The sequence below is a fragment of the Muntiacus reevesi genome, chromosome 3 (genome assembly GCF_963930625.1).
Source record: "Muntiacus reevesi chromosome 3, mMunRee1.1, whole genome shotgun sequence".
Lineage (NCBI taxonomy): Eukaryota > Metazoa > Chordata > Mammalia > Artiodactyla > Cervidae > Muntiacus > Muntiacus reevesi.
This window is the reverse complement of record NC_089251.1, coordinates 210,725,293-210,739,876: the sequence shown is the minus strand read 5'-3', so window position 1 is coordinate 210,739,876 and position 14,584 is coordinate 210,725,293. Positions and strand designations below refer to the sequence as shown.

The 14,584-nt window shown below is 36.4% G+C and overlaps 1 protein-coding gene and 1 non-coding gene across 5 annotated transcripts in view; one reads left to right on the top strand and one right to left on the bottom strand.

The window, feature by feature from the left end:
* Positions 1 to 14,584, top strand: part of ZRANB3 (zinc finger RANBP2-type containing 3) — a 264,527-nt gene that overhangs the window by 14,166 nt on the left and 235,777 nt on the right. For 2 of the 4 annotated variants that reach the window (XM_065931454.1, XM_065931455.1), the window contains exon 2: positions 11,885 to 12,052. In XM_065931454.1, the coding sequence (XP_065787526.1) occupies positions 11,892 to 12,052 (161 nt within the window). In that variant the 5' untranslated portion in view covers positions 11,885 to 11,891. Of the gene's footprint in view, positions 1 to 11,269; positions 11,378 to 11,884; positions 12,053 to 14,584 lie in introns of those variants that run through there. The other 2 variants (XM_065931453.1, XM_065931456.1) reach the window with 2 other exon arrangements.
* On the bottom strand, positions 2,708 to 2,814 carry LOC136165712 (U6 spliceosomal RNA). Its single transcript, XR_010662710.1, has one exon. It is a non-coding gene; the product is annotated as a U6 spliceosomal RNA (small nuclear RNA).

Genomic DNA, 14,584 nt, shown 5'->3' with positions numbered 1-14,584 from the left:
TTAGAATATGATTCAATTTTATTAACAAAACATGATGTTAATTTATTAAATTTAGTTTGTAACTTACTGACAATCCTTAAATATACCTATATCAGATAAAACACGAAGCAGAGTGTACTCTATTATGAAACTATGAAGTATGGCAAATTATCAAATAGGTACATTTATAAATTCTGATGAAATCTGAAGAGTTCCTAAGATTTGAGTATATGATTTTGTGGGTAATAACTGAAAGTATCTGAGTAGGTAAGTGACATCTTCATAGACTGCCTTTTCAAACTCATATTCAAACTGCTGCTGTTGTTTTTGTGAGTGTGTCTGTAACTGAGCAGGACCCTATAGGGCCTTCCCGGGACAGACCCCTCCGTCATATCCTCTGCTTTAGCTCCTCTGTGTTTCCTGGAGGATAGTCTCTGATGCCCGTTTCCTGAGTGGTTTTACAGAGGCTAAAGCGAAAGTGTTAGTTGCTCAGTCATTTCTGACTCTTTGGGACTTCATGGACTGTAGCCCACTAGGCTCCTCTGTCCGTGGAATTCTCCAGGCAAGAATACTGGAGTGGGTAGTCATTCCCTTCTCCAGGGGATCTTCCAGACCCAGGGATCGAATCCACATCTCCTGCATTGCAGGCAGATTCTTTACAGCTGCTAAAACCCCCACCAACTGGGAGAAAGTAACTACTTAATTGTTGACCTTGAGTACATAGCCCCTACAGCCTACAGGTGCCTAAGGATTGATAATGTTAACCCCTGTGACCCCGCCCTGTTACCTCACCATCAACCAGTCAGAGAATTGTGCACAGCTGATCACATGCTCTGGGATGCACCTCCCTTTGCTTGCCTTTAAAAGTGGTTTGCTGAAACCTTTGTGGATTTCAGGCTTTTTGAGCATTGAGAGTCCTGGAGTTCTTGCTTGGTGTCCTGTAATTAATACTATGTCCGCTTTCCTTCATCACAACCTGGTGTCAGTAGATTGGCTTTACTGCGTGTCAGCGTGTGGACCCAAGTTTGTTTCGGTAACTTGTGTTTTCTGGATCCATGTACTTTAGAGCAGAGTTGTCCATTAGACTTCTGTATTCACCATTTGTGAGAACTAGCAATTTATTTTAGCTCAATTTGTATTTCCAATAAGGAACTTGGAATTATTTCTGTTAAACATGCTTATTTCTGTACTTAACTTGGGGAAGCACCGGTGTTACTAGCTTGTAGTCGTCCTCCCTCATCTTTGACTACTTGCTTCCTTTTATCAGTGGATGAGAGGAGAGGAGGAATGAGTAATCAAGTTGCTTCTCATAGGTCATCCAAGATTTATTTAAAATATTTTTACATTTACTTGTGTCCATGTAACCAAATTGCCATAGTAATTAGGACCATTTCCACTAACAATTTTTGTTTGGAATGAATTTATAAAATTTAGTTACCTAGATTAACTGAGCTTGTGTTTAAATTTAATATTACTTATTTGGCAGTGCTAGGTCTTAACTGCAGCATGTGGGGTCTTTAGTTTTGGCATGCTGACTCTTAACTGTGGCATATGGGATCTAAATCCCTAACCAGAGATCGAACCAGGGTCCCCTGCATTGGGTGCTCGGAGTCTTAGCCACTGGACCACCACGGAAGACCCTGAACTTATTTTTAAATTGCAGTATTCTAATACCCTGATATTCTAACATGAAAACATATTTAATAAACTACCCCCTCTCTAATCTTAATCACTTTGCAAACTGTGTCATTTTCCCTGCTGTAACTTGAACTTTGTTTACTTTCTGTCTGCCTACATTCTGACTTCTATATTTGAATGCACACCTTAGCTGATCTGGTATGTTAGATTTTTAGTTCCTCAACTGCTGTGTTGCCTGTGAACTTTATTTTCACACTAGTTCAGCTACGCACTCCAGTGGTCCCATCTTATGTTGTCTCATCTCTAGGAATTGTTCTACCTCTAGACTGTTTAGTCGTGGTCCCTGTCCTTTGAATTTTTTTGTTTTTAATATCTATTCATCTCTGGCTGTGCTGCAGTGCTTTTGTTGCTGCTCGGGCTTTTCTAGTTGGGGCAGAGTGGGGGACTACTCTCTAGTGCGGTGTGCGGGCTTCTCATTGCAGTGACTTCTCTTGTTGCAGAGCATGGGCTTTCAGGAGAGCAGACCTCAGTGGTTGTGGCTTCCGAGCTCTAGAGCACAGGCTCAGTGGTTGTGGCACATGGGCTTAGTGGCTCTAAGGTATGTGGGATTTTCCCAGATCAGGGATCAAACCCGTGTCCTCTGCATTGGCTGGCAGATTCTTTACCACTGAGCTCCCAGGGAAGCTCCTGAAGTTTTAATACAACAAATAATATCAAGTGCATAGTGCCGGGCTCTGCTCTAGGTGCATGGAATATACCCGAAACAAAACAGACAAAAATGTATGCCCTTTTGGAGAGTTTATAGCCTAGTGGAAAGAGAAAAAAACAAAACCCATAGTAAGTATGTAAACTATAGAGTGTTTTACAAGTTGATGAGTGGTATCAAGAAAGAAAAAGTAGAACAGGTAACAGATAAGAGGAAGAAAAAGTAGAACAGGTAACAGATAAGAGGGAGTTCAATTTTTTTGTTTTAAAAAATTTTATTCTGAAAAATTTAAGATATACAGTCGCAAGAATGGTACAAATATGCTCTTAATCCAGAATCACCTTTTGTTAATGTTTTGTCATATGTACTTTAAAGTTCTCTCTCAAAAATATGTAGCACTTTATGAATTTGTGTGTCATCCTTGTGTAGGAGCCGTGTTAGTGTTCTCTGTATTGTTCTAATTTTAGTGTGTGTGCTGCCTAAGCAAGCACAGACATTGTAGTTTTAAAAAAGGTGGTCAAGTTAAGTGTTCACTGAGAGATTGGCATTTTAGGAAAATCTAGAAGGAAACAGGGGCAGTGGACATGCAAAGAGGAAGCAGTGGGGGATGGGGATGAGGAGAGTGGTATAGGCAGATGGACCAGCTGGTATGGAGTCCAAAGCAGGAACGCGTAAGAACATAAGTTTGATAGGAAAAAGTGAGGTGGGGGGGTAATAGGAGAAGAGTGCAGAGTGTAGAAGGGCTTGTAAACCATTGACAGAGATGTTATCCAGGTAAAATCAGGAACCACCAAGGAATGCTGAGAAGTAATGTGATCAGATTTACGTTGTGAAAATATCTCACTGACTGCTGAGTTGAGAATGTAAGGAGCACGATGACATCTGGAGGATCAGGCTGTTGCAAGAATTCAGACTTAGAGGTCACATGATGGTGGCTCAGTTCGGGCGAGTAGGTGTGGAGGTGGTAGGAGATCGTGGGATTCTGGATATGTTTTGAATGTAGAGCCAACAGAAGATGGTGGAGGATTGGATGTGCACTGTGAGGCAAAGCGTGAAGTCAAGGAATTGGTGTAAGTAACTGGCAAGATGGAATGGGGAAGACCCTTGATGGAGTAGGATTTGCGAGAAAGATCTAGAGTTCATTTTGGTCACAGTAAGTTTGAGATGTCTGTTAGATGGCTAGGTAGAAATGTCTGGTTAAATATGCAAACAAATCTGAAGTTAAGAAGAGGTCTGATCTTCGCATCTGCGTATGGGAGTCATTGGCATAGAGGTAGTATTTAAAGGCATGAAACTAATGAGCTCTCTAAAAGATAGAGTCTCAGAGGATGCTAAAACCCAAGCCCTGGTACTCTCTTAAGAGGACAGGGAGATGAGGAAAAGGGAAAAGTTTAGACCAAGAAGGAATGATACATGATAAAATCCATGAGGGTGTAGTGTTCCAGAATCTAAATTTAAAAAAAAAAAAAGTGTTTTAATGAAGAGGGAATGATTTACTGATAGTGAGATGCAGACTGAGAATTCCTTCATGCTCTCTTCCTTTTACTTCCAATTCATTTCATTTATACTTTTAAAAAATATATATTTATTTTTATTTATTTACTTATTTGACTGCGCCAGGTCTTAGTTGTGGCATGCGAGATCTAATTCTCTGACCAGGGATCAAACCTGTGTCCCCTGAATTGGAAGCATGGCGTCTTAGCCACTGAACCAGGGAAGTCCTTTGTATAAACTTATCTGGTTATTGTCTATTTCTTCTTCAGATCTCAGCCTTGACGTGTATATCTGTTAAGAAACCTTCCAAACCCCAAATCTGAACACTGTCCCTCTTATATGTCCCACTAACATCTGCCTGGTACATTCCCTGTAGTGTTTCTTGAAAATTGAGTGTGTTCTATTTTATATATCCAGAGCCTTCTGTAATGTCTGCTCCACATAAACATGCAAGTATATTTTTTTGTTGTTGAATACATGAAAAAAAATGAAATTCATTAAGTGAATATTTTTTAACTGTAATTCTTTACAGAGCAAATATTCTATGTAAAATAGATATTTTCACTGGGATTTAGCCCTGAGGCAGAGATGGAGCATTCTTGTGTTGAAAACAGAGTAAAGACCCACATGTATTACCTCTGCCACTAGCTACATGATCCTGTTTTAACTTTTTGGTTCTCATTATGCCAAACTTCAGATTCACTGTTAGATGTTAAGCCAGTGTGTTTGCTTTTCCAACTTTTAAAACTGAAGTTTTAATTTTGAAGTCATTGTAAATTCATAGCTGTTGTGAGAAATAATGCAGGTACAATTCTGTCTATCCTTTTTACCTAGTTTCCTGCAATGGTAATATCTTGTAAAACTGTAACACAGTATCACCACCAGGATATTGACACCAGCAAGATGGAGCACATTTCCCTCTCATAGGGGTCCCTCATGTTGCCTTTCTAGAGTCACAATCTGTTCTTTCTTTTTCCCACCTTAACCCTTGGCAACTACTAAGCTCTTCTCCATTTCTACAGTTTTGTCATTTGAAGAATGTTACATAAATGGAGTCAAACAAATGTAACCTTTTGAGATTGACTTTCAGCAGCACAGTTCTCTGAAGATTCATCTGTATTGTGTGTGTCAGTTGTGCCTTTTTTATTTTTTTGCTGACTAGTATTCCATGATATGTGTGTACCAGTTTGTTTAACCATTTACCTTGTAGAATGATCCATTCCAGTTAGGCTGGTTTGAGGTTTTGACTATAATGAATAAAGCTACTGTAAACATTCACATTTCGGTATAGTTGTAAGTTTTGTGTAGACATAAATTTTGACATTTTTCCTCTAGGGTAAATGCCCAGGAGTACAGTTGCTGAATCATATGATAGTTGCATGTGTAGTTATTGAAGAAATTATCAGTAGTTTTCTAAGTGACTGTATGGTATACTCCATAGAAGCATACATCAAGACAGGAATAGCTTGTTTGATAGATTGATTTTGTTTGTGTTTTAAATCTTTGGATGAGGCTTCATTTCATTTCAGGCTTTGTAGCCATATAAGCATCCAGTCCCATCATTGCATGGCAAATAGATGGGGAAACAATGGAAACAGTGACAGACTTTTTCTTGGGCTCCAAAATCACTGCAGGTGGTGACTGTAGCCACGAAATTAAAAGATGCTTGCTCCTTGGAAGAAAAGCTATGGCAAACCTAGACAGCATGTTAAAAAGCAGAGATATTACTTTGCTGACAAAGGTCCATCTAGTCAAACCTATTGTTTTTCCAATAGTCTTGTATGGATGTGACAGTTGGACTGTGAAGAAGGCTGAGTGCCGAACTGATGCTTTTGAACTATGGTGTTGGAGAAGACTCTTGAGAGTCCCTTGGACCGCAAGGGGTTCCAACCAGTCCATCCTAAAGGAAATCAACCCTAAATATACATTTGAAGGACTGATGCTAAAGCTCAAACTCCAATACTTTTGGCTACTTGGTGTGAAGAACTGACCCATTGGAAAAGACCCTGATGCTGGGAAAGATTGAAGGCAGGCAAAGAAAGGGACATCAGAGGATGAGATGGTTGGATGGCATCACCGACTTGATGGGCATGAGTTTGAGCAAGCTCCAGGAGTTAATGATAGACAGGGAAGTCTGGTGTGCTGCTGTCCACAGGGTTGCATAGAGTTGGACACAACTGAGCGACTGAACTGAACTGAAACTTGTATTTGAATCCTGGCTTTCTTATCCACCATGTTATAGTTTACTCATTAGTGAATGTGAAAGTGAAAGTCACTCAGTCAAATCTGACTCTCTGACAACATGGACTGTGTAGTCCATGGAATTCTCCAGGCCAGAATACTGGAGTGAGTAGCCTTTCCCTTCTCCAGGGGATCTTCCCACCCAGGGATCGAGCCCAGGTCTCCCACATTGCAGGTGGATTCTTTACCAGCTGAGCCACAAGGGAAGCCCAAGAATACTGGAGTGGGTAGCCTATCCCTTCTCCAGGGGATCTTCCCAACCCAGGAATTGAACCGGGGTCTCCTGCATTGCAGGTGGATTCTTTACCAATTGAGCTGTACTTATTTCATAGGGTTCTTAGCAGAATTTCATGAGATAGCATATGTTCAAGTTCTTGGCACAAGATAGATACCCCAGAAATATTAATTCTTTCCCCACCTTCAGAATTGAAAACAGGGCCTATTTTTACTGGTGTTCGTATTGTTTCAGTGGCATAAGCATCACCTCTTTGTTGACACTTATCAGTTCCAATCTAGTAACAGGGTTATCAATTCTTTGTTTTACACCTTCTTTTCTAGAAATCTTTTATAGTTTCCATATACAGGTCTTGTGCATCCTTTTATTAGATTCATTTCTGATCTTTGAATTTCTTGATGTTTTTAAGAATGGTGTCAATTTTAACATTTTATTTTCTCATTTTTGCCTATGTAGAGGAACATAATAGATTCTGTATATTGGTCATGTATTCATCAACCTTACTAAATTTGCTTATAAATCTCCTACTGGATTATTTTTATTCTCTGTACATAATCCTATGTCATGTGTGAATTAAAATTTTTTTTTCTCCTTTTCTTTTGCCTTATTCAATTGATTTCCATTGTTAAATACAACTTGAGATAGTAAGCATTTTTGTGTCTTTTCTGACCTTGCAAGGAAAGTTGTCAACATTTTACCTTAAGATGTTCACTGAAGGTTTTTGGTAAAATCTTTTCATCGTATGAAATGTCTTCTTCTGTTTTTCCTTTGTCAGGGAGCTTTTACTCTGAACAGATCTTTAATTTTATCAAATGCTTCTCTCCCTATACCATTAAGATTACCATATAAATTTTCTTATTTATTTTGTTATTCTTGAAAATTACATTGATTGAGGTTTTTACAGTGTTTTTTTAACAGCCTAATGAGATAAAATTCACCCAAAAATAAAATCAAAATTCATTCATTTTATAATTCTGTGGGTTTCAATACATTCGGAGTTGTAGAACCATTATCGTGATCTAATTTTTTAACATTCTCTTCACTCTAGAAAGAAACCTAGTAATCATTTGATGTTGCTCTTTAGTCTCCTCCCCTGTATTCCTACTCTCCCCCCATTCCCCTGACTCCTACCCTAGGCAACCACTCATTTACTTTCCGTCTCTATGGATTTGCTCCTTCTAGATTTTTCATAAAAATGGAATCACACAATATGTGGTTCTTTGTGACTGGATTTTGTCACTTAGCATGTTTTCAAGATTCATCCCATGTTGTAGCATGTATTAATATTTTATTCATTTTTTACTGTCAAGTAATATTCCATCACATGGATATACTATGTTTTCTTTATCAGTTCATCAGTTGATAAACATTTAGGTTGTTTCTAGTTTTTAACTATCATAAATAATGGCTGCTGTGAAAGTTTGTATGTGAGTTTTTATGTAGATGTGTATTTTCATTTATCTTGGGTGTATACCTAGAGGTAGAGTTTGCAGGTTTTATAGTAATTATGTTTAACATTTGATGAACTACTATATTGATTTTCACAATGATTACACTTCTATACATTCCCACAATCAGTGTTTGAGGCTTCTAATTTTCTCCACGTTTTGCCAAACTTCTTGTCATCTATCTTTTTTACATTAGCCATCCTAATAACTATAAAGTGATGTTTTGCTGTGGTTCTAAGTTGCCATTTTCTTAATATTCATGATGTTGAATGTCATTCTGTGTACTTATTGGCCATTTATGTATCTTCTTTAGAGAAATGTCTGTTCAGATCTTTTGCCCATTTAAAAATTGGGTTGTCTTTTTTTTTCACTAAGTTATAGTTGTTCTTGGATATTCTAGACTTAAGTCCCTTGCTAGATATAGTTTGCAGATTGTTCCTCCCTTTTTGCGGATTGCTCTCACTTTCTGGATGGTATTATTTGCAACACCAAAGTTTTAAATTTTGGTGAAATCCATTTTATCTATTCTTTTGTTGCTTTTATTTTTGGCATTGTATCTAAGAAACCATTGCATAACTCACGGTCACCAAGATTTATTCTTATGCTTTCTTTTAACAGTTTTTTAGTTTTAGCCCTTGATCGTTTTTACTTGTTTTGTGCATGGTGTGAATTAGGGGTCTGGTTTCGCTCTTATATGTGGATATGAACATTTAGTTGTCCCAGCACTATTTCTTGAGAAGATTATTCATTTTCTTTTGAATTATTTTGATACCCTTGTCAAAATTCAGCTGACTGTAAGTGTTTATTTATGGACTCTGAATTCTAATCCATTGATCTGTCTATCATTATGCTAGTACTACACTGACTTCATTATGTTGCTTCATAGTAAGTTTTACAACCAAGAAATGTAAGTACTTCTTTAAGAAAGATAGTATAAATAGGAAATGGTTTTCTAAAAGTGTTTTTCTTTTGAGTATTAAGTAAAACATTCCTTTTCTATTAATTAGATTGTACCACTACATTTTTAAATTCTTTATGCATTCAGGTACCTTTTTGAATTATAAGTGAGCCAGCTCATAATTTTAGTTTAATTTTTTCTAAACGTTACTCTTTCAGAGTTCTTCCATCTTCATATTAAATAATTATTTTTTCTCTTGTTACTCTAATAGAACAGTTTTTATTAAGATTATTTTAGTTTCATTGTTTATTTTTACTAATAACAGTGCCTGATTCAGTCCTAATAAAAGTTGCAATGTGACCTCAACATAGTGGATATTTTTTTCTTGGAGTATTTGTTAAATTTTTTTTTACAATATTAAAAAGCAAAGATAATAGGTACTAAAATGATTTTGTATATTTTTCTTAGCTTCTTGCAGTGTCCCTCACTAAAACATGGTTTCCCTTATGCCACTTACCCTGAACGGTTTCTAAGCTCTTATTCCTTCTGGAAAGTGGGCATGACTCTTTCTGCTGTTACTACCCTTACCAGAGTAAATTTCACTTAATCCCAATGCTTTTGAATTTTTACTTTCTAGGTTAAAGACTGAAATAGGTATATCTGATTAGCAAAATCTGTATGTGTAAGGCAAACTGGGAGAGCAAGAATCTGTTATTTCCAGCTTTATTTTTGGAAGGTGATACCTGACTCCCACCCATATATGTAATGTAAGGAAATTTCTAAATATAGCAGGGGTCCCGGATGTTGGGTGACTGCAAAAAATGATATAGGTTTACTATCCCAAGATGACTCCCAACACATACCACCCTTGATCTCTCCCTAGAGTTCCAGATTGATGTATTTTCAAGTCTGTTTGACATGTCCACTTCTTATCTTGTGGTCATCTCTAACTGTATATATTCCTAAAAAATCTGTTGATTTTTTTTTTCTTCCCAATCCATTTGTTCATTAGCCTTTAAGTAACTTGTGCAGCCTCTCAGTAAACTGTACAACTCATCACACTAAACGTACATCTTGATTTCACATTTCCCTCATTCCCCCCATGTACTCCATCAGCAAGTCCTATTAGCTTTACCTCTGAGAGATTTCCTAAATCTCCATAGTTCCATTGTTAAGATGATTTTTGCCATGTGCTTCACAGCATGATGAGGAGTTTCATGCTTTCCCCCCTTTTGAGCCATTTTTCTGTTCTTTATTCAGAGTTTTGTTATTATTGCTGACAGGGTACTGGGGATACTGACTCAGTGTTGCTTCTGAGAACAGGTCTGAGTTATAAATCACCTCTAAATTCAGTCATCATTGGGGCAGTATGGGCTTTGTGTACTGGCCACGTCCTATAAGAACATTTCTCCCTGCCTTTCTACTGACAGCTTTATCCTCATCTGGTAGTTTTTGAACTATAAGTCAGATTGTGTTCCTGCCCTGCTTAAAACTTTCCAGTGATTACTATCCAATACAACTTTCAGTGAAGAATGAAGTGTTTTGTGTATCTGAACCATTCAGTATGATAGCCACTAGCCATATGTGGCTGTTGAAAATTGAAACATGGTGGATGGAGCTGAGGAATTTAATTTTTTATTTTAATTACATTTAAATAGCTATATCTGCCTAATAAATAGTGTATTTGGCAACACATCTCCGTTGACTTACCTTCATTCTTAAAGTGGAATCCAAACTCTTTATGACAGCCTTCTGTGATTTGACATTTGCTTATCTCAATAGCGTCATCTCATGTTGTCTGTCCCTTGGCTTAACCTCATTGGCCTGCTTTCTGTTTCTAGAAATCACTAAGCCCTTTCTCAAATTAGGGTCCTTTCACTTATTCTGTTCACCCGGAGTGCTCTTCTATCAACTTTGAACCTGACTGGTTCTTTCACATCCTTTAGACTATAGAGCAGGCATCACCTAAGAGTGCACTTTCCTGGTCAACTTGCTTAAAGTAGCTACTAGCCTCTTAAGGTCCTTCATAATACTTGTACTATATACTGTAATTAATCTCCTTGTTTATCTGTTTATTTTCGGTCTACCCCTCAAGAATGTAAGCTCTGTGGGAGTGTGATCCTTGCTTCTCTAGATTGTGGCATGTTGTACGTATTTGTTAATAATAAATATTTGTCAAATTCTTGATATTCTTAAACATTATACACAGAGATTAATTACTTTTTTAGGGGAGTGAGAGGCTGAAGTTTATAAGTCTGCAAATAATTGATAATTAAAGCAAATTTGTTTTTAAAATGAAATGAGGTTTTTAAAATGAAATAGATGAAAGTTGCAATCTAAATACAAAGTGTCTTATTAAAGAAGCTTTATAGTTCAGTGATTTAATAGGATTTTTTCTTGCAGAGGTCTAAGAATTTGAAGATATGAAATTTCTATGTTAGAAAATTAAAACTATAGCTGTGGAAACTCACTGGTGAGAAAAGTGCTAATCAGGCTGTGTTTATACTGTGGATTCAAGTGGTTAAAGAATTCATTTTAATATTTAAAAATCAATCTCATTTAATAATATTGAGCTAATTTAATAATTATAAATTTGGAGTTAGTGTCTTTGTATCTTATCATTTTTAAAGTGCAATTTAGGAAATTCCCTGGGGATCCAGTGATTAGGACTCTCCACTTTGATTGCTGAGGGCCCAAGTTCCATCCCATCAGGGAACCAAGATGCCACAAGCCACATGGTAGGCCCAAATAAATAAATAAATTAAACAAATGATAAAATTTAATTTGACTTCATTCTTAGAAAATCTGATATAATGTGAAGATGAGTATCTATAAAAGGATCAACTATAAAAGTAATTTCATCTTTCTGTAACAAATTCATTCCTTATTTTAAAAATAATATATTTCATTTATAAATCTAGTTGATTTATAACTTTTCAGTAATGCATTTATTGCTTAAAACAGGGGTTATTGCTACATTATGGCTCAACTATTAATAGAATACAAATGAAATAGAAAATGCTGGTCCCTAGACAGTGCAACAAGTAATTGCTTTTGGATTCAGTGCTTTGAATTTTCTTAATTGCTTATTCTGAGAACACAATTTAACCAGTTTATATCTGGTATATCAAGACTACTAATAAGTACTTTATTATTATTATTTATCTTTAATTTTCTAATACACTTAGTAATATCTATTTCCTTCACCCCTCCCCCTTGTGATTTTTGTTTTGTTTTGTTTTTAGGATCATCATGTCCAGAGGTCATAACATAAAAAAGTCTCTTACACCTCAAATTTCTTGTTCGATAAGTGACTCTTATAAACAGCTGGATTTTTTGCCTGACAAACTAAGAGCAAAGCTGCTTCCTTTCCAGAAAGATGGCATCACTTTTGCCCTGAGAAGAGATGGCAGGTAAGTCTTTTTTCAAGACATGGTAAAATGATTAATCTGTCAAGTGTGTATAATTTTTTCATTGTTGTTCAGTAACAAAGAGTCAGATGTGACTGGGCGACTGAACAACAATGAAAAAATTTTTTGTGTATACATAGTCTTCCCATTGATTTGATTTTTTTTTTAACTGGATCATGAAATAATAGCTAGATCCTGAGTAAGTAGGAAGAAAAGCTTTAGAGGACATTTTTGGGTTAACTGGGAGAACTTCAACTGGATTCTATTAGAGTGATGTTATCAAATTATAGATACAATGATGGTGTTATAGTTGAACAGAATAATGTTTTTGTTCCTGTGAAATGCATGATAAAGAATTTGGGAATAAAGAATCCTGCTATTGAAAGCCCATTTTCTGCATTTTCCCAAAAGGGAAAGTCATGTATTTGTTTAGAGAAACTTTGAGGGGTCAGGCAAAATAGTAACACTGTGAACATTTGAGTGGTATTATAGTGTGTTCATCATATTACTCTTTTTGGCTTTTACATGAGAATTTTCCAAAAAACAGAAATTGATCTATTTTTCATGCCTTTATAAATCATCTGTCTTATATCTGTATCTGATTTTAAGTTTTCTCTTTGTCTTTGGAGTACTGCAGTTGCACTATAATTTATTCTATATGATTTGCTTTTTATTTATCCTGGTTGGTATTATACATTTTTAATGTGGAATTTGTGTCATGTTGATTCTGGGAAATTTTCAGTATTCAAATATTGATTCTCACCCATTCTCTTCAGTATCTTCTTCTGCTACTCCAGTTAGACTTATACTTGACCTTTTCTCTCTATCCTATGCTTTCATTAATGTCTCATTATCTGTGTTACATTATGGTTGTTTTTAAAAATTTCTCATATATATGATTGAACTGTTCTAATCTATTTACTCACATACTCAGTTTTTAAAGAACTTTTTGAATGATGAATAAACTATATGGAAAACATGTGCAGATCATAAACATACAACTTGAAGATAGTCATTCACCAAAATCACAAAGTAGAACAATACCCGCATCCCAGAAACCTTCCTTTTGCCCTGTCCCAATACCTGTTGGCTCCCTCCTTTCCAAATGTAATTACCATCCTGACTTATTATGCCACACATTACTTTTACATGTTCAACTGTATTATTATAATCACCCAATGGACATAAGTTTGGGTAAACTCCGGGAGTTGTCTATGGACAGGGAGGCCTGGAGTGCTGCAGTCAGTGGGGTTGCAGAGTAGGACACGACTGAACAACTGAACTGAACTGGACTGAATCATCCATTTGTACTCTTTTGTGTCTGACTTTTCTCATTCACCTTCACTGCAGGATCCTTCAGTATTATTGCACGTAGTTGTAATTGGTTCATTCCCATTGCTATATAAAATTCCATTGCGTAAATATACCGTAATTTATTTATGTTGATGAGCACTTGGGTTGTTTCTAGTTTAAGGCCTTTAAAGATAACAGTGCTGTGAACATTCTTAGACTATTCTTTTGGTAAAAATATATACACATTTTTATTGTGCGTATATAAAGAAGAGGAATCAATGGGTTATAAATATGCATATATTCCACTAAGTAGATGCCACCTGTGTTAATCTGTCAGTACTCTCAAAATGAAGTATTGACTGGGGGGTGGGGAATGGTTAAACAACCGAAACTTACTGTTTTCACAGTTCTTGAGTCTAGAATCCTAAAATCAAGATGTTGGCAGAGTTGATTGCTTCTCAGAACTGTGAGAGGAGAATCTGTTCCAGGTCTCTCTTCTTGGCTTTTTGTTGGATATCTTCTTCCAATGTCTTTTCACATCATCTTCCTTCTATTTGTGTCAAAAATTTCCCATCTTATAAAGACATCAGTCATAATTGGATTCAGGCCCACCTTAATGACCGGATTACATAGGCGGTAACTGTTTCCAAATCAGGTCACATTTTGAGGGACTGGGTGCTAAGACTTCAACATATGAATTTTGGGGTTACAGTTTAACCCATAACTCGGCCATACATTTTTCAAAGTGGTTTTACTGTTTTATACTTGTGTCCACAGTGTGTAAGAGTTCCATTTGTACCACCAATGCCTCGTTTTGCTTATCTGTAATTTCACTGTGGTGTTCTTGTAGGAATATAGTGATATCCACTGAATTTTCATGTACATTTTTCTGATGGTAAACGAAGCTTGACAGCTCTTCATATGCTTATTAGCCGTTCGGATATCCTCTTCTGTTAAGTGCTTGTGTCTTATCTATTTTTCTACTGGGTTGTCTGCCTGCTTTTTTCTTACCATTTTGTAGAGACTTACCAGATTTATATTCTGGATGAGTCTTTTGTCAGGTATCTGTGTTGCAAATGATTTTTCTCTGGCTATGGCTTGCCTTTACACTCTCTTTATGATGCCTTGATAAGCAGACATTCTCAAATTTAACTTCCTGTTAAATATTCTTTACTGGTATTGTGTTTTATGACTGACACAATTTTGTCTACTACAAGGTTGTGAAGTTACTTTCCTGTGTTT